At 46.5% G+C, this 20,207-nt stretch overlaps 1 protein-coding gene across 4 annotated transcripts in view; it reads right to left on the bottom strand.

The window, feature by feature from the left end:
- Positions 1-15,367, bottom strand: part of LONRF2 (LON peptidase N-terminal domain and ring finger 2) — a 90,033-nt gene extending 74,666 nt beyond the window's left edge. For 3 of the 4 annotated variants that reach the window (XM_075590472.1, XM_075590470.1, XM_075590471.1), the window contains exon 1: positions 13,748-15,367. In XM_075590472.1, the coding sequence (XP_075446587.1) occupies positions 13,748-14,522 (775 nt within the window). In that variant the 5' untranslated portion in view covers positions 14,523-15,367. The remainder of the gene's footprint in view (positions 1-13,747) is intronic. The other variant, XM_075590469.1, reaches the window with a different exon arrangement.
- Positions 15,368-20,207: the final 4,840 nt, after the last annotated feature.

The following is a 20,207-nucleotide window of genomic DNA, read 5'->3' as shown; positions in this document are numbered from 1 at the left end:
TCACCTATCATTGCCTCAGTAGCTTCCATTCCAAATAGACATGTCCAGTCCATACGGTTTCATACTTTAAGTAACAACGCTCTCCACATCAGCAGCTTCTACTAATATGGACATTGACTTTATTTGCATGATGGGTGGCACAATGTTACATAAGCCCATATGTGCCCTCCTACTGCCTTCACCACTGGCACAATGTTAACCCAACTTGGAAAACAAACTATTTTATGACAATTACAACTGACACTATAATTATTTCCAATACATCATTATTACATCCCGGTTACCATGTTTTAATAACCTCCGCCATCTCATTTTCATATGGGAGGATGTAGTTGTTACATGTTCTACACTTTTACTGTGGACATTCACTCCAGTAATTCTTTATCCCCTTCACTAGTTCATCTTTGTTAGCATCTTTCACATGCGTGCACAGATGATGCTTTACTGCATGCCAGACACAAATACAGTACAGTTATGGACAAGAACAAAACAAACAGCACAGTATTATAGTATTTTATACATTTATTAGTATACTAGTGCACAACGCAGTTACTTACAATGGAGGTGTTCTAACCCAATTGATTCCACTTTCCTTAATAAATGTCACAGGCGCACCGTTTTGGATCGTTGTCTTGGAAGAACCGGTGACCCAATATGAAGTATTGAGACATATATGGTGCTACTGCCCGAGTAATAACGACCTCATGGAAGTAGGCCTTATTCATGATACCTGTAGATACAATAACAATTGCACATTGTTTTAGTGGATGGGAAAAGAGGGACAGGGTCACGTTAAGATACAGTCACTGTCTGCAGCACAAGTGGGCTTACCTTCAAATGCAACTATAGGTCCCGGTTCAAGCCTAGAGAATGACCCCCAAAAATGAACCTTGAATGAATACTTAGGCCGAGGTTTCAAGGGTAAACAATTATTTGCCTTGGATGCCATAGTCAAAAAAAATTGTTCCATAAAATATGACATCCTTAATCTTTTCTCCGCTCTCAATCCCTGCTTGTGCTTGGTTAACTTTATCTTGTTAACATCCCTTATCAAGTGATGCACTGCAATAATAATAATAAAAAAAAAAGTGGTTAGAACGGGAACATGGTACAATGTTCATGCATATCACTTGGCATGTGCAGAAACAAACGGTGAAGTACAGCACTTTGCCTCACACATACAAAAGGTCCAGCCTGGACCACGTCTCAGTCTGCTGCTGGACTCAGACACTGGAATATCATGCTTATGATGCAGAATATTCCTAACCTCTGTAGCAGATCGTTCATCATTTTCCACGGTGATCTCATCAACCAGTCGAATCACCTCCCTGTGAAAAGACAAAATTATAAAGATGAAAGAGTACAGAGCCATACTGTACAATACATACTGGATGAAAAGCACAAGAGAAACAACTGTATACAGTAGTGTACTTACACTGTTCTGACCCTGCGGACCATCCTACGAATGTGGTTCTTCCCTTGAGCATGATACCCAATGCAGCATAGTGTCATCTGGATGCCCCCTTGCTGGAGCAACCATTGTATTTTTGTGGTTGTGAGTCCCTTCTTCAACGTGCATGGTTTTTAATACTAGTTTTTGAAGTGAAACTTTTTTGTTGACGCCTAGTGACTTTTGATGGGACAAATCTCCTTGATGGAGACACAAATGCGTAACGGAAGTAGGGTGCGTGCACGAGAATGCATGCAGGCGTGTGCACAAAAACACACACACCAACTGCCTGCTGAAATCATTGGTGATTAAAATATCATCATGCACGCGCAGGCGCCGGCACAAATAGACGTGCGTGCACATGTACTCACAACACAGGCGCTTATGTTGCCCAATGTTACAGCCTTAATATCACAAATATAGATGGAAATACAATATTGCGCGTGACCGCTCGGGCTTGCACGCCCACACGCCCTCATAACTTAAACTCTACATTTTCTCATACCCTAGCCTACATTCCCACTCTCAACGTCGCCATGCACGGTCACGCAAACCCCATCACAACAGCGATCTATTATTATCCCCCATTTCCTGAAAACCTTCCTCGCAATACTGACTCTCCACACTAACCACTCCCTACCCTTGAATAAACTGATCTCACACAGGCTGCGCAGCAAAAAAAATGTGCCTCACTGTATTCACATACTCTACACCTCTGGACTCTGACCTAGCCAGGGCCCCACATGAAGTCATCACACTTCATGTAATTGCAGGAGTCCCTCAGGTCACCATCAACACTGATGTCAATCCGGAGAAAGTTGGCTCTGGGGTTTCAGTGCTCGGGGCTTCTCCACCGCAACTCAGCGTACAGTCTGAGTTACTGTACACACAGAGACACACTTGGGCTCCGGTGTCCGCGATAGCCACCCCCCCACTTGTTTCATAAGAATATAACTGTCCCACACACCAGAGTGAACAGTGTGAGCTCAAGGCTCGGGCCATGGCCTTTGACCCTCAGAGCTACACACTCGTGGCTCATTTGTAGCCTCTGTGTTACAACATATAATGTGACACACAGTGTCACAACATTGGAGACCTATCTCTGCACTTATTACCTCAAAAAGTATACAGCCAGTCCTCAGTTATCCGACACAATGCGTTACTCAAAATGGCGTTGGATAGCGAAACGTTGTAAAGCGTAACATGTTTTCCCATAGGAACACTGTTTAAATGAAAGGTTCCGTTCCTGAAGGCATATTTAACACTAAAATACACCAAATATTTTACGCAGGCAATAAGATAGGCAGCACACACAAATTATATAGTGTATATACTGTATTATATATATATATATATATATATATATATATATATAACAAATAATATATATGTATAGTATAATATAATATTATTATATATATATGCTCCTACGACGCTTTGCAACGGTGTATATATATATATATATATATATATATATATATATATATATATAGTGGTCGACAAATCACCAAAAAATCTACTAGCCGAACAAAAAAATCTACTCGCCACCTAGTAATACACGTGTGCTGCTTGGGCCAATAGGAGCTCGCCACGATGTTAAATCCACTCGGCCCGGGGCGTGCAAATGTATAGGTTTGTCGAACACACACATTATATATATATATTATTATTATTATTACACATGAATTATTATTATTATTACACATGAGATATATATATATATATATATATATATATAGACAAATCACCAAAAAACGAACAAAAAATAAATCTACTAGCCACCTAGTACCACACATATGCTGCTTGGGCCAATAGGAGCTCGCCACGATGTTAAATCCACTCGCCCGAGGCGTGCAAATGTATAGGTTTGTCGAACAATATATATATACACATACATATATACACATATATACACACACACACATATATATAGACACAAACGTTACAAAGTGTCGTAAGAGCGTTGGATAAGCCGTTTTGGCGTTGTAAAAATTAACATAGGTATGCATTGCATAGCGTTGGATAAGCCATTCGTTGTAAAATGAGGACTGCTTGTATTGTGTTTAGTTTTGGTCAAACATTAACCTGGCCTTTCGACAGAAAAAGAAATAAAATAAATTATACTCATCTTTCATTGAATTAAAAACATCACCATCACAAATACAATTTCTGTGACAAAACACAAATAAGTTTCACTTGCAACACGCGTGCTCAGCACACAACTTTTTTGGGGGTCATAGTTGCTATTCAGAATGTACTATTGAATGTTTAATGCAGCTTCGTAATGCAGGTTTTATTCCATTGTAAGTGTTCTTTAATAGTAAAGCTAGAGTCCTACTTTTGACACCCAATCACCAACTCAGCCCTACCCGAAATTAACACCTTGTATTGTACAGTGTATGAATGTTGCACTAGCCAATGAGAAGTGACCAACTTTTGACACCTTAGCAAAAGAGACGTCATCTGAACTTATACAAAGTCAGAGAAATTGGATTGTCATACAAACCAAGAGAAAAGACTGATCTAGATCAGAACTCTTCTGCTGCGCTGCTGTTTCCATCTTTTGCTTCACTAATGGATCAATCCAGCATCTGTGAACACAAGAACCTGCTTAGTGCTGTACCAGTTACCGCACTTAGGACCCCAAGGCGGCACAGAATATTTACCGATAATACCAGATGACCAGTGACACCTAAAAAGACTTGTGCACAGAATAAAGCGGGAAAAGAAAACCCGATAAAAGCATCCAAAACTCGAAAGGGCAAGGACCAATCTGGAAGAAGCAAGCGAGACCCACAGCAATTGAACTTCCAATGAAAGTTGGATCTGCACTAGGTACCCAAAGCTCCATTGCACCCCGCTCACCCCACGTCGGACCTATTGCACCCCACTACAGACCCAGAACAACCCACCAAGGACCAAGCTCCAGTCTAAGGCCTCGGTCCCGCTGCGCTCGTTGGCGCGGGCGGCGGGTCGCGAGTTCCCCACCAGCAGGGGAATCCTCGCGAGCCGGTCCCGGTCCCCACTGGCTGCACAGCTGATTACACGCTGTAGCGCGTCAGCCGCTGGAGACACCAGAGAATGGTGTTTTCTAGCTTTGACGCGTGACGTGTGTGGCTGTGAGCCAATGGGGAGGGGAGGCTTCGGGAGGAGGAGAGGCTTCGGGAGGAGGAGAAGCTTCGGGGAGCGGGGAGGAGTGTGGAGGGACAGCAGGTGAGTGCCTTTCTCTGTGTGTGTGTCTGAGTGCGTGCATGCCTATCTGTGTGTGTATGTGTGTGCCCTGCCTCTGTCTGTGTGTGTGTGTGTATGAGTGCCTGCCTGTGTGCGCGCGCGTGTGTGTGTATGAGTGCGTGAGTGCCTGCCTGTGTGTGTGTGTGCGCGTGTGTATGAATGAGTGCCTGCGTGTGTGTGTTTAAACTTACTTTCCAGCTCCAGCCCGAGTCCGTGGAGGGAGGGGGGGAGAGTAGCGGGTCCCTCCGCTCAAGCCACGCCCCCCCTCCCTGTCAAACCGCCCACCTCCCGATCAAACCTCCCACCTCCCGATCAAACCTCCCGCTCCGGCTCCCGCTCCCTACAGACCGCAGATCGCGGTCTGTGTATCTCAGCGCACCGCCTGTCAGCAGCGCAGGTGCGCTGACTCTGGGAGCGGGGCCTTAGCCTAAGGCTGCGTCCATAGAGGGGGGGAGCAGTGCTGAACAGCGCTGAGGCTCGCCTGCTGAAGCTGTGCGATTTCATGCACATGCAGGCGAGCCAGCAGGCACGATCGGGAGGCGGGGCAGTGACGTCGCTGGGCCAATCGCCCGCGACGCACTGACGTCAACGAGGCCATGATATCGGAGTTTAAGTGAATACAATTACCCTATTCCAAACAGTTCACATTAGATGTTGACAATCTTTTCATGCTAGGGCTGCACAGTGTAAACAGTCAATAGATGTTTATATTATTAAATCAAGATATTACATGTAGGTGTTATGAATATGGCAAACATTAAGTATTTTAATCATTCTAGCACAAGGGGTTTGGTTACAAATTGTCTTAAAAATATAAATATTGTGTTTATGGCACTTCAAAAAAAAAAAAAAATCACACCTGGCATGGTTTTATAGGACTGATAAAGATAATGACATCTAGTTTTGCCAGTGTGGGAATTGAAATATGGCTTTAATGACACTAAAATAAACATAAACCTTTTAAATATAGCTTGAAAGGCATTCTTTGGGGGATTCTGCAGAGTTTTAAAGGGGTGTGGCTAAGAAGGTATTCCAAAAAAAGTAAATGTATTAAATATGAAAATATCATGGGACTAACACCTATTTCCAAGAATAACAGATATTAGTAACCGTTGTGATTACACAAATCAAATGATACGAAAAAACAGGGTTTCCTTTGTACAAATCTCCAAGCTCTGTTTCTCCTGCAAAAATAGACATACTGACGAAGCAAAAAAGACTTTGAGAAATGCGTAGAGTTGTACACCCCAGCCCAAAGGACCCGGTGACTGACGTCAGGGCCGCCAACAGAAATCATGGGGCCCGGGACAAATGAAAGAAGCAGGCCCCCCCCCCCCCGAACCCATAGCGCACCCCCCCATCCCGAACCCAAAGCGCACCTACCACGAAAAAATATCTTTTAGCGCGCAACTTTTACTTAACCATTTTCTTATTGTGATACAGAAAAAAACATTAAAATGCAACCTGTTTATTTTTATATTTTCAACAAAAGACATGTGACTGCCTGCCTGGGTGACTGGGTGGGTGAATGACGGTTCACAGTGACTGGGAGACAGGGTGACTGGGAGACAGTGACATACATATCAAATATAACCCCACCACCACAATACATATTAAATATACCCCCACCACCCCCAAATATATTAAATATCCCCCCACCGCGCGCATATATATATATTTAATATGTATGGGGGATAGATATATATATATCCCACCACCACCCCCATATATATATTAAATATACCCCCACCACCCCCATACATATTAAATATACCCCCACCACCCCCATACATATTAAATATACTCCTACCACCCCAATACATATTAAATATACCCCCACCACCCCAATACATATTAAATATACCCCCACCGCCCCCATATATATTAAATATACTCCTACCACCCCAATACATATTAAATATACTCCTACCACCCCAATACATATTAAATATACCCCCACCACCCCAATATATATTAAATATACCCTCACCTCCCCAATACATATTAAATATACCCTCACCTCCCCAATACATATTAAATATACCCTCACCTCCCCCCACATTGTACCTTACCTTATCTCCTGCAAGACACAGACAGCACAGAACATGTCTCTGGCCCGCCGGGGTGTGGGCTCCGCCCCTGCTGTCCTCTGGTTGGCTGTCCTCTCCTTTAATCAGGGACAGCACACCAGCCTCCTTGCTCTGCCCAGCCACTGTCCCGGCCTGCTCTCTCACTGCCTCCGCCCTCTCAGCACTTAACGCTCGCCGGACACCTGACAACCCTATGGTAGGCACGCATGGGCCGGGCGCGTGGGGCCTCCTTATGCTGTGGGGCCCCTGGTTGGTGCGCCCGGGGGAAGTTAGGTTGGCACGCGCAGGGGAATCCCATGGCATATCCCCGCCGTCCCACGTTGGGAAAATCGCCGCCATTTTTAATTTAAAAAAAAACTTTTTTTTTTTTTTACTTTAACGGGCATGGCCGGGCCCCCCCTGACTCACGGGGCCCGGGACACCAGTGCCCTATGTCCCCCCCTGTTGGCGGCCCTGACAGCTGAAGCGTCTGCCAGTGCTACTGAGGACCGGAAACGAGAGGATCCCCACCGGCTGCTGTATGCGCGAACACCAGCTGATGAGAGTAGCGCTGACCGGACATTCATGTGAGGCAACCGGTATCCACGAGGGCGGACTTCGTACCACGTACCTTGTTTGGGGGGATAAATGTGAGTGGTCATTTTTTGCGAATGTACCCACTAAATCCTGTACATTAATACCCTACACTTAGTCCGTTTTTCTTGTGTGTTACCTTATTCATACATGATCACCTTGGAACTGATACAAAGTTGAGACCGACATCCAACAGCAATCAATATATCCTATCATTGAGAAAAGGGACAACCCCGGAGGGGCACACTGCTGTTTTTTCCTTGTAAAAAAGTGTGAGTGTTCACTTTATAGGTGTCACTGTCACATTTTTACATTTTATTTATTACAATATTGCACTATGTATCCTCTTTTTTTAATATTTTTTTTACATATCTAATGGTTCCCGAGCTCCCCGCCTTTGTCTACAAAGTGTATCTAAGGTACACAGACGCAAGAGTGACAATGATGTTTGTCTAAGAATTATAGAAAGAAAAAGTTATGAAGTGTTTTATATGTTGAGGAAAACTTTAAACGTCAAAAGAACAGGTTTTTTTCCTTTAAGTCGTAAAACGATAAATTAGTGATCGATGAAAGGGGTGGGCTTATGTTGTTCTCAGTTAAGGGGATTTAGAATATAAAGCCCTACTGTTTAATTATTAGTTAGATTTCAACTCAGGGAGTGTCCATGCTGGAACACATGAAATCCCAATTTCCACTCAAGACCCTTTGGGAAAAGATCTGATCCATGTTAGACAATAACGCAAGTTAGATTTGTTTATCCTTATTATTCTGATGAACTTGTCTGCGTTAATTAGAACCATGTTCTTGTAATATTTTTCTGTAACCCAAGCACTGTATTTTTATATATTTAAGCTGAACTTTAATAAGTAACACTTTGGGCTCTGATTGAACGGTTACTGTCGAAAAGGAGAAAAATAGCTGCATTCTTAAAAAAGATCCTTCGATCATTTATTGCAATTCAGGGAGACAAAAAAAAAGCACAACGTTTCAGGGACCAGTGTTAACCCTTCCTCAGTTGCGTGTTAAACACTGGTCCCCAAAACTGTGTGCTATCTTTTGTGTGGATCAATCTGAAAGAGATTCACGTTTTGCGGATTTTAATATTATTGCCAATACACTCCGCAGATTCTGTAATCCGTTGACGGATATTTAAGAATCAACCGAGTTGATGAATCAGAGAATTGGAATCTACAAATCAGTCAACTGATTGTATCCAATGGCGGTTTTTGATTTAACCTGATAAAATCCGTTTGTGGATTTTACACCACAAAACGGATTTCAGGGGAGGGGGGAGAAATACGAGAAAATCCGGGAAACGGATTGTCCATCTCTAGTGTTACGTGCATACTTTTCTTAATAAACAGGGACCAGAGGCTCTGTATGTACAGCTTCTAATACCACCTTAGGTGGTGGTAGCGGATGATTGTATTTACATTGTAATGGAGAACAGGTAAATATTAACTCATTTGAAGTACCTTGCAGAGAAGAAAAGTGGGGCAGCGAGTTGGCTGTATTAACCCTGGTTGCATTTCTAAGTAACGTGTTTACAAGTGTGCTGTTCATGATATATATATATATATAACCATAATACTGAGTTAAGTTATGGTGAGTAAAAAAAGTGACAAAAACCCTCCACAGGAAAGCAAATATGCAAATATAGCTGTATGCTCATCTGCATGTATATATATATATATATATATATATATATATATATATATATATATATATATATATATATATATATATATATATATATATATATATATATATATTCTTCTAATTTTTTTTTTTTTTTTTTTTTTAACTGTTTCCAATGCAGATTTTATTTTTTAAATCTGATGCTTCATTCTGGAGATTTAAGCGTTTGAAATATTAAGTGTTAAACTCATGCAGGCTTATTGGGGGGGAGGGGAGATTAGCAGAAATTACAGGACTACAACAGGGTTAATGAGATTGTGTGTGTCAAACAGGATGTAACAATGTCATTTGTGAAGTAATATCAATGCCAGAGAAAGTGCCTTAATGTTACATGTGCAGATCATACAAGAAACAGGGTCAGTTCCATGATGTAACTTTAGCTTCATGGCCAAAATTAGGTTGAAAGCTGCTTGGGTCAGGGATTCATTGTGCATGTAAATGCTATTGTAAATGCTATTAACTGCGCTGCACTATATGAGAGTATGTTATGGTGTTGGAAATTAGCAGGAATACTATTGTATTATGGGCTGTGGTAGACAAGCATTCTGGAAATGTGTGCATTGCATAGTGGGGAAGACCCTTATATTATGCAAGAGCAGCCGACGACATAGCAGTTAGGGAAGAGCTTTGACCTATTGCCTGAATACGTGCAGCCTGGGGAAGCATTTAGACTTTACTCCTTGCACTGCTACAGCAGTCTGCAAAGCAAGGGTAAGAGTATTTGGGCAAGTAGATGTGAAAATTCAACCTCAGCCATGGATTTACCACTGCAGTGCAATAGAACCCAGTAACATAGTAATATTTTGCTGTGCCACTAACAATATATAAACGTACCTAGATAAATCAAGTATTCTGCCCCAGACAAGCAATGCCCCATTAACCCTTTGGGTCTAGCATTCCAGGGACCCCATAACGTAGTGGCTACAGGTACGTCATGCCCAAGGAAAGTCTTTATTTCCTCTTAGATCGTGTCCTGCATTTCCATGGAGCACAGGACACGATCTGAAGTGAACAGAAACAGTAGAAGACCCCTCTTCTCTTTCTGTGTTAAGGGCCACGACGGTAATAAGAATTCGCTCTGTCCCAGGGGGGTCCTGCCACTCTGGTGCAGCAGCCCACCAGCACTCAAAGGGTTAACTTGTACGTTTTCAAATAAAATGCTTCCACATCACATCCCGTTACCACCACTGCCCCCACGTACTCCATGTGTTTGCAAACCTGATAAGATCGGGATTATTCAACATGAATATTCTCCACAGACGTAGTTGCATATTAGCTTTCATTACCTCAGTGTATGGAACCTGTAAAAGCACGTGCTGGTCCATTAAAAGCTATCCCAACAAATCTTCACAACTCAAGATCACTACTATTGACCTGTGCCCCATACTAACCTGCCAATGAGACCAACTCTCTCTTTAGACAGGAGGTTCAAACATACAAGTATTGAAATAAATAGTGATATCAAATTTCCATATTGTATGTTTGACCCTTAATTGATCGCTCCCCCCCCCCCCTTCCTCTCCCCCTCCGGAAAGCAAGGGGCCTCCAGGACTGAACCATGCTAATTACAGCTTTGGGGACCTCCTGGTTCCAGAGATACCTACTGGGAAAGGGAAGGTGCTGCCATCGTTCCCTCCAGGGAAAACGAGAGAGAGAGAGACAGAGACAGAGACAGAGAGAGAGAGAAGATATGCATTCAACTTGCACCTTTAAACTGATGTGAGAGAAAAAAAAACAAAGCGCACGACTCTCGTAGGGTAAATAAGTACATATATTGTGACAATATAAAGTGTGAAAAAATGCACATACAAAAAGGTTATTCAAACATGTCATGTAGGGGATGTTTAGGGTACATGTCACTCCTGGGTATGGACGACTTGCTTCATAAGGATCTGCATACACTGCCTCCGGTCAGAAGTCTCGTCTGATGCTGCAAAGTATCCAAATCGTCCCCAGTAACAGTGTCCGTAACAAAGTACCCATAGAGATGTAACACTGGAACCAACTCTCCTACACCACTTACCCCTTGGCTGGAACCGGCGAGGGGCAACAAGACCTCCGTGCTATCTGTATAGTAAGTCGGGATGACGATGCCACCAAGGCACGCCGTATACTAGCAGAGTCCCGCTGGTAGCTCGAACGGGGTCAGGAACACAATGACAAGTATGGGAGAGGGTGTCCCCAATAATAAAACAATCCTACGCATTTCGTAGATCACATCCCTGACAAAGTAGAGTAATCTACGAAACGCGTAAGATTGTTTAATTATTGGGGACACCCTCTCCCATACTTTTCACTGTGCACTTGACCCCGTTCTAGCAGAGTCCCGCTGGTAGCTCGTATACGGCGTGCCTTGGTGACGTCATCATCCCGATTTACTATACAGATAGCACGGAGGTCTTGTTGCTCTTCGGCGGTCCCAGCCGGGGGGTTAGCGGTGTAGGGGAGTTGGTTCCAGTGTTACTTCTCTGTATCTCTGTGGGTACTTTGTTACGGACACTGTTACTGGGGCCAATTGGATACTTTGCAGCATCAGACGAGACATCTTCTGACCGGACCGGAGGCAGTGTATGCAGATCCTTCTGAAGCAAGTCGTCTATACCCTGGAGTGGTAACGTACCCTAAACATGCCCTGCTTGTTTTAATAACCTTTTTGTATGTGCATTTTTTCACACTTTATATTGTTACCATATATGTACTTATTTACCCTATGAGAGTCGTGCACTTTGTTTTCTTTTCTCTTTTACATGCTTTCCTGTGTGATGTTGAGCCATCCACTCTAACAGGCTGCTGACTCTACAAATGAGTTAAAGGTTTTTATATGTATATTTAAGTCATATATCACATATTCACTATATGGAACATAATTGTGTGTTCCTTTAAACCACTCAGTGCACTTTTCACAATCATTTTTTTATTGATTTGATATGGGCCATAGGAATATATCATTGTAATATTTTTATCACTATTTAATCAGTTAGTGCGCAGTTTGTTTTGATTTTTTTACCTTTAAACTGATGTAAGAAAAATCAAGAGCTATAAAAATAATTGAGCCTCATTTTCAAAATGAATCTCTGAATGTCAGTATAATTCAGTACTTTGCCACATCTGATCTTCTTGACAGTAATATAGGGAGTGGTTGTATGGAGCACTAAAATGCTTTATTTCAACCCATAGCGTGCGCCTGCTTGTGAAATGGTGCGATAGCCCCACCTCTTTTCATACAAGGCGTATTCAAAACAATGGCTGCTCCTATCACTGGGGCATTGTGTATGTCCCGCTGCAATGCGCCACAGGCAAGGTTACCACTACTCCGGGTTTGACCCGGAGACTATGGGTTTCGACCACATCTCTCTGGGCTGCGGGTTTTTCTGAAAAATCTCAGAGCAGCGGCATCACCCCCTGCAAATCCCGTCAACGCGGCTGTGTGACGTCAAATGGCACCACATTGCCATGACAAAGGGATGCTACGTCACGGCGTCTCGTGACACCCCATTGCCATGACAACGGGGCATCATGTAACGCCTTAGCGCCATAAGGCGTCCCATTGTCATGGCAACGCGCGCCATTCGATGTCGCGGAGCCATGCTGACCGGACCTTGCACGGGGAGATGTCGTCGCTGGTAAGAGAAATATATCAAATAAATGGAGAAAAAATAAATAATAATAAATAATATGTATTGCAAAAAGTCTCCGTCCGGGTTAGCCTTCAATAGAATCAGTTCTCTTCACTTTCTATTCTATGACAATAAACCACCAGAGGGGTGACTCTCAGAGCACAGTTCTATTATTCTTACAGGATGGGGAACAATATCATAACATGCAATTTGCACCTTTGCAGGTGTAGAATAATGTACTGTAATAAGAGTCAGTGTAATGTCAAGCATTTGCCACAGCCGAGTTTCATTTAACCTGTGACCACAAAGCAGACAATGGAAGATACGCACAACTGTCAATGTCTCTAAGCTGTAAACTGGGAGATGTGGATGTTATGTGCTAAATACAATTGAACTTTCTCTTTTTTTAAAGTGAAAATAGCTCAAACTCTGTGAAACCAGTGACATTAAAAAAAAGTAGGTTACAAACTGACATTTCCATTGCTTTTTTTTTTCCTCCTACGCAAAACGTTGTTTTTAATGCACATTAAAGTTTTGAATGTTGACAACGTTTCCCCAAAACGAAGGTGCCATATATTTTACGGTACAAGTAAGTTCCAGGTACAATAGCCATCAAAGTAGGTCTTACACAACTTTCAACTCTCTAAGTACAGGCAGATACAATGTACTTAAATTACGTGGCAACATAGCGTTCGCCTAACGTTGGAAACTACGTCTCAAATAATAAAACTTGATATTAAAAATGTAAATTCAAACACTTCATCAGACCCCGTCACAGAGACTCAGAGCTATTAAAGACCTCACAGGAGGTGACAGCAGAGAGATGTAAACACTGAACATGGCAGTAGAGAACCATAAAGGACCATTACTTGCCATGATTTAGCTTCATTATATTATTGCTCTTTAGTCCTTTCTTGATATAAAACATACTGTCGTTTCCTTAGATTAAAACATTCAAATGACGTGTTTCCTAATTGAGGTGTAATCTGCCTTTAAAGCCTTCTTGAGACTGCCTTCTAATGGATGTAAAGTCAAATGACTAGGACTTGGACAGCCTGGACACCAATATCTGGATATATGACACTTACCCAGTTCCAAGGCTTTGCTGAATTTCTCCAACGCCCCCATCAAGTTGTTCTCCTGACGCAGGGTCTCTCCTTCCACTGATAACCTCCGTACCAGGGTCTCTTGCCGCAGCCACTTCTCCAACAGGTTCCCCAGCACCACGTTCACCTTCAAGCCCTCGCAGGGTGATCCGGGCCCCTCAGTTTTGCTCTTGCCTCTGCTGTGGCAGCAACTGCACTCTGGTGGCTTCTTCCCACAAAAGCATGTTTTGCAGAAAGTGTGGCCGCAGTTCAAGGTGACAGGGTCCAGCAGCAGAAGCCCGCACATGGGGCAGGAGAACAGGTCGGAGGAGTCAGGTGGTAGCTCGGGGTGCGGAGGATCTCCAGGGAGATGGCTTGTGGAGAGGTGTGCGCCTTGATGCTGTTCGCTATTAGTGTGACTCTGGTCACCCTTTGTCTTAACACAGGGCAGCTTGAGCTCTTTCTCTCTGATGTTGAGAGCGATGCTCCCTACTAGTATCCCAAGCTCCTCGGGGCGAAGTTGGCTCAGCACCGCTGCCCTTGTGTAGGAGTCCAACGCATCGGCGATGCGGCCAGCTAGAGCCAAAGCGTCCCCTTTCCGGAGGCACAAAGACCTCTCGGGCTGGGGCAGCTCGTCCAACTGAGAGCCATAGATCTCCGCCGCCAGTTCAAAATCGCCCGCCCTGAAAGCCTCCTCTGCCACCCCTAGCATCTCGGAGCACAGGCCAGGGCAGTCATGTGGGAACAGGTCCGGGCGCTGCATAGATCCAACCTCCATCGTGAGACCGGACTGGGAGATGATCCGCCGCCGCCGCCGTCTCTGCCTACATGTTCTCAGAACGTTCAGGCGCTCGGTGTTCTGAGAACAAAGGAGTTATAGAACGCCGCTATTGTCACAGTCTCGCGTTCCCTGCTGCGATATCAATCAAAAAGGTCGGGAGCACGATTAAAGTGCCGCTTTGCAGGAATCTGCAGGACTTCCTGAACCACGCGGATCCGTCACAGGGCATGCACCCTGCCACCCAGGGGCCGAGCTCACACTGTACCCAAGTTGGCACAGCATCTGCATCTCCTTTCCAGAGGAAAAACAAAGTGAAACAGCGCGTAGGACATTCCCTATTTTACAAGCAGAGCAGAGGGGACTCCCGTTGCACGTACACAGTCAGTGTGTTGTTGTTCTCCTCCCCCTTTACACGCTTCATAGGAGGAGGGGTAAAGAAGGTTTCTTTCCGTCAGCGGCCAGTTACCTAATTTGCACTCGTGTTATACAGGGAAAATCGAAAGACACATGTATCAGACAGAAATCAGTCGGTTCTGGCTTCTTATGTGATCTCAGGTCATCTCTCCCACCCGGGGTGGTGGGGAATTGGGGTGCGGGTTGCAGGGGGTGCTGCAGCTGCTGGATATCCACATGCGGGTGTTATAATCCCCCCCCCCCCCTTCACATCAGTGCATATGAAGCTTTGCTAAAGATCCTCTCTCCTCCCTTGTGATCAGAGCTGGTGAGGTCATCCGAGGAGTAGAGCCGGGCTTGCTTGGTTCTGTCCAACCTCTTAAAGAAACAGCTGCAGAAGACCCAAGTCTGTCCCTGCAACTGCCAAGGAAATTGCACCAGGAATAACAATGAGATAAAGGGGGGGGGGGGGGGGGAATATGGGGTGCATGGGAGAAAGATATGGGGTGCATGGGAGTAAGACATAAAAGAAGGAAAATTAGGGTAATAGAAAAAGGAGGAGTTTGGGGTTATAACAAAGGTGGGAATGGGAATGGCTATGGGAAGCATGAGGAAGATATGGAAATGAGGGGGGGGGGCGACACCATTGCATGAGGGAGACATATATAAACATTGGTTAGAGAGGAGGGAAGCAGATTTTTGTGTTGATATTTTTAAAACTGCTGATGCACTCTTTAATTCAGTTCACGCCAGTGTAAGAATGTCATGTTGCTTTGCTATTTAGACTTAGTTTGTCTGCCATAATATTATAAAGAGCTTATAAAAATAACTGAAATCTGACCTGAAACATTACACAGTAGATGACGTTACATATCAGAGTGCTTTCACCTAATTGCGTCTACACCTTTACAACACCTAACCCATTCACTGCTGGCACATTGCAGTGAAGGGGTTAAAATAACTAACCGCTGAAGCTTCTTGCTTTCACACAACTATTAGTGGCTTCCTGATAAGTGTATTCCAGTCAACTCACCCTGCTGACAAAAGGGCTTCCTAACCTGGTTGCTCCTCTGTTTCAGATAGTCACTGTCATTCAATTTACTGCAGCTTGTGGCCATTAGTGGCTTTTAGGTCGTATAAGGCTAGGTCTCCAGTGGCCACAGCTGCGCACGGGATGCACACAAGGCACAGCCCTCTATGGGGCAGGCCCCAGTCGGTGTGTGTGTGTGTGTGCGCACAAGGCGCGATACGCAACCATCTTGGCCAAAAGACAAGATTTTTGGAGCGGCGACCGAGCTTTGGCCACGTAGGATTGCCAGGTGGCTTGTCCAAAAATACTGGACACAATGGTGAAAGGTGCGACGCGTTCTAGAATCATTGGTGGGGAAGAATGTTATTTATAAATGACCTGACGGTTACGTAATTTTTTCTAAATTTCACTCCAAGTATTCACCAATTTGCACCAATTTATATTCTGTTAAGTAAAAAATGTGGGGAAGAGTCTTGGGAGGGAGTGCCCTTCCGAGGAATTTTTTTAGGAAATAGAATATGAAATACCATAGTGTAAATTGGTGCATGCTGGGAGTAAAATTTAGAACAAATGACTTAATGGCCAGATAATTTATAAATAACTGACCTGCAGTCATACTGTACATGGCGAGCAATACTGATCTTACTGCTCCTCCCACAAATTCCAACATTGTTGCACCCCTCCTCATCCTCTCTCTCCCCTTATCCTCCCACCCCCCCTTCCTTCATCCTCTCACCCCTCCGCACTTCATACTCCCCGCCCTTCATCCTCCCCTCCCTTCATCCTCTCACCCCCCTCCATCCTCGCCTCTCATCCCCCTTCCTTCATCCTCTCACCCCCCCCTTTCTTCATCCTCTCTCACCCCCCTTCCGTCACCCCCCCCTTCATCCTCTCACCCCCCTTCCCACTTCATCCTCTCTCACCCCCCTCCCTTCATCCTCTCTCACCCCCCTCCCTTCATCCTCTCTCACCCCCCCTCCCTTCATCCTCTCACCCCCTCACTTCATCCTCTCACCCCCCTCCCTTCATCCTCTCACCCACCCTCCCTTCATCCTCGCCCACCCCCCCTCCCTTCATCCTCGCCCACCCCCCCTCCCTTCATCCTCGCCCACCCCCCCTCCGTTCATCCTCGCCCACCCCCCCTCCCTTCATCCTCGTCCACCCCCCCTCCCTTCATCCTCGCCCACCCTCCCTCCCTTCATCCTCGCCCACCCCCCCTCCCTTCATCCTCGCTCACCCCCCCTCCCTTCATCCTCGCTCACCCCCCCTCCCTTCATCCTCACTCACCCCCCCTCCCTTCATCCTCGCTCACCCCCGCCCCTTGTCATTATCACCCCCACCCCTTGTCATTATCACCCCCACAGAACAGCCAGAGAAAACACACACAACAGTAAACACACACACCAGGACAAAACAGAACAAATACACCCACCCCCCACCCACCAGAACAAATACATACAGGAAACGGCCTCACCTCTCTCCACTCCATGCTTTTCCTCCGCTCTTTGGCATGCCAACTCCTCCCGATTGGCTGTTGCTGTGTAATGCAGCCAATCAGGATGGAGGAAGCTGCCCAGCCCCCTAGCAGCAGCCCAGCTCTATCCCTTCTCAAGGGAAATCCCACGATTCCAGCCGCCCCGCCGGCAGGTCACTAAGTCCAGAGAGGTAATACCGGACACATACATGGTATGGTAATACCGGACACCTGGCAACCCTATGGCCACGTCATGGCGGCAGTTCAGCCAATGAGGGTGAACCAGCCATGTGACGTTATGGCCATGCCCCGCCAGGCCGTGAGTTACCAGTGGTCCACCAGACAACCCGTCACGCACTGGGGCCTTAGCCTAAGGCTAAGGCCCCGCTGCCTCAGACCACGCGCCCGCACTGCAGACAGGCGGCGCGTGGAGAGGCACTTGACCGCTATCTGCGGTCTGTAGGGAGCTGGAGCGGGGGGGGGAGGGCGTGACCAAAATGGGCCGGGTGGGCGTGGCAATGACATCAGGGGGTGGGGCCATCACACTGTCTGTGCAAGGGGTTCCCTTCCCGCCTGTGCTTCTGCAGACACTATAGGGGTTAATCTGCTGTGGCTATGGGGTGGGGGGGGAGGGTGTCGTCTTCCCTCTGTCTCGGCTTACACAGTATGAGGAGAGCTTCCCTCTGTCTCGGCTCACACAGTATGAGGAGAGCTTCCCTCTGTCTCGGCTCACACAGTATGAGGAGAGCTTCCCTCTGTCTCGGCTTACACAGTATGAGGAGAGCTTCCCTCTGTCTCGGCTCACACAGTATGAGGAGAGCTTCCCTCTGTCTCGGCTCACACAGTATGAGGAGAGCTTCCCTCTGTCTCGGCTCACACAGTATGAGGAGAGCTTCCCTCTGTCTCGGCTCACACAGTATGAGGAGAGCTTCCCTCTGTCTCGGCAAACACAGTATGAGGAGAGCTTCCCTCTGTCTCGGCTCACACAGTATGAGGAGAGCTTCCCTCTGTCTCGGCTCACACAGTATGAGGAGAGCTTCCCTCTGTCTCGGCTCACACAGTATGAGGAGAGCTTCCCTCTGTCTCGGCTCACACAGTACGAGGAGAGCTTCCCGCTGTCTCGGCTCACACAGTACGAGGAGGGCTTCCCTCTGTCTCGGCTCACACAGTATGAGGAGAGCTTCCCGCTGTCTCGGCTCACACAGTATGAGGAGAGATTCCCTCTGTCTCGGCTCACACAGTATGAGGAGAGCTTCCCTCTGTCTCGGCTCACACAGTATGAGGAGAGCTTCCCTCTGTCTCGGCTCACACAGTATGAGGAGAGCTTCCCTCTGTCTCGGCTCACACAGTATGAGGAGAGCTTCCCTCTGTCTCGGCTCACACAGTATGAGGAGAGCTTCCCTCTGTCTCGGCTCACACAGTATGAGGAGAGCTTCCCTCTGTCTCGGCTCACCAGTATGAGGAGAGCTTCCCTCTGTCTCGGCTCACACAGTATGAGGAGAGCTTCCCTCTGTCTCGGCTCACACAGTATGAGGACAGCTTCCCTCTGTCTCGGCTCACACAGTATGAGGAGAGCTTCCCGCTGTCTCGGCTCACACAGTATGAGGAGAGCTTCCCGCTGTCTCGGCTCACACAGTATGAGGAGAGCTTCCCTCTGTCTCGGCTCACACAGTATGAGGAGAGCTTCCCTCTGTCTCGGCTCACACAGTACGAGGAGAGCTTCCCTCTGTCTCGGCTCACACAGTACGAGGAGAGCTTCCCGCTGTCTCGGCTCACACAGTACGAGGAGGGCTTCCCTCTGTCTCGGCTCACACAGTATGAGGAGAGCTTCCCGCTGTCTCGGCTCACACAGTATGAGGAGAGCTTCCCTCTGTCTCGGCTCACACAGTATGAGGAGAGCTTCCCTCTGTCTCGGCTCACACAGTATGAGGAGAGCTTCCCTCTGTCTCGGCTCACACAGTATGAGGAGAGCTTCCCTCTGTCTCGGCTCACACAGTATGAGGAGAGCTTCCCTCTGTCTCGGCTCACACAGTATGAGGAGAGCTTCCCTCTGTCTCGGCTCACACAGTATGAGGAGAGCTTCCCTCTGTTTCGGCTCACACAGTATGAGGACAGCTTCCCTCTGTCTTGGCTCACACAGTATGAGGAGAGCTTCCCGCTGTCTCGGCTCACACAGTATGAGGAGAGCTTCCCGCTGTCTCGGCTCACACAGTATGAGGAGAGCTTCCCTCTGTCTCGGCTCACACAGTACGAGGAGAGCTTCCCTCTGTCTCGGCTCACACAGTATGAGGAGAGCTTCATCTGTCTCGGCTCACACAGTACGAGGAGAGCTTCCCTCTGTCTCGGCTCACACAGTATGAGGAGAGCTTCCCTCTGCCTCGGCTCACACAGTATGAGGAGAGCTTCCCTCTGCCTCGGCTCACACAGTATGAGGAGAGCTTCCCTCTGTCTCGGCTCACACAGTATGAGGAGAGCTTCCCTCTGTCTCGGCTCACACAGTATGAGGAGAGCTTCCCTCTGTCTCGGCTCACACAGTATGAGGAGAGCTTCCCTCTGTCTCGGCTCACACAGTATGAGGAGAGCTTCCCTCTGTCTCGGCTCACACAGTATGAGGAGAGCTTCCCTCTGTCTCGGCTCACACAGTATGAGGAGAGCTTCCCTCTGTCTCGGCTCACACAGTATGAGGAGAGCTTCCCTCTGTCTCGGCTCACACAGTATGAGGACAGCTTCCCTCTGTCTTGGCTCACACAGTATGAGGAGAGCTTCCCGCTGTCTCGGCTCACAC

The sequence above is a fragment of the Ascaphus truei genome, chromosome 3 (assembly GCF_040206685.1).
Source record: "Ascaphus truei isolate aAscTru1 chromosome 3, aAscTru1.hap1, whole genome shotgun sequence".
In the NCBI taxonomy this organism is placed as follows: domain Eukaryota; kingdom Metazoa; phylum Chordata; class Amphibia; order Anura; family Ascaphidae; genus Ascaphus; species Ascaphus truei.
This window is presented reverse-complemented; position numbering and strand designations above follow the sequence as displayed.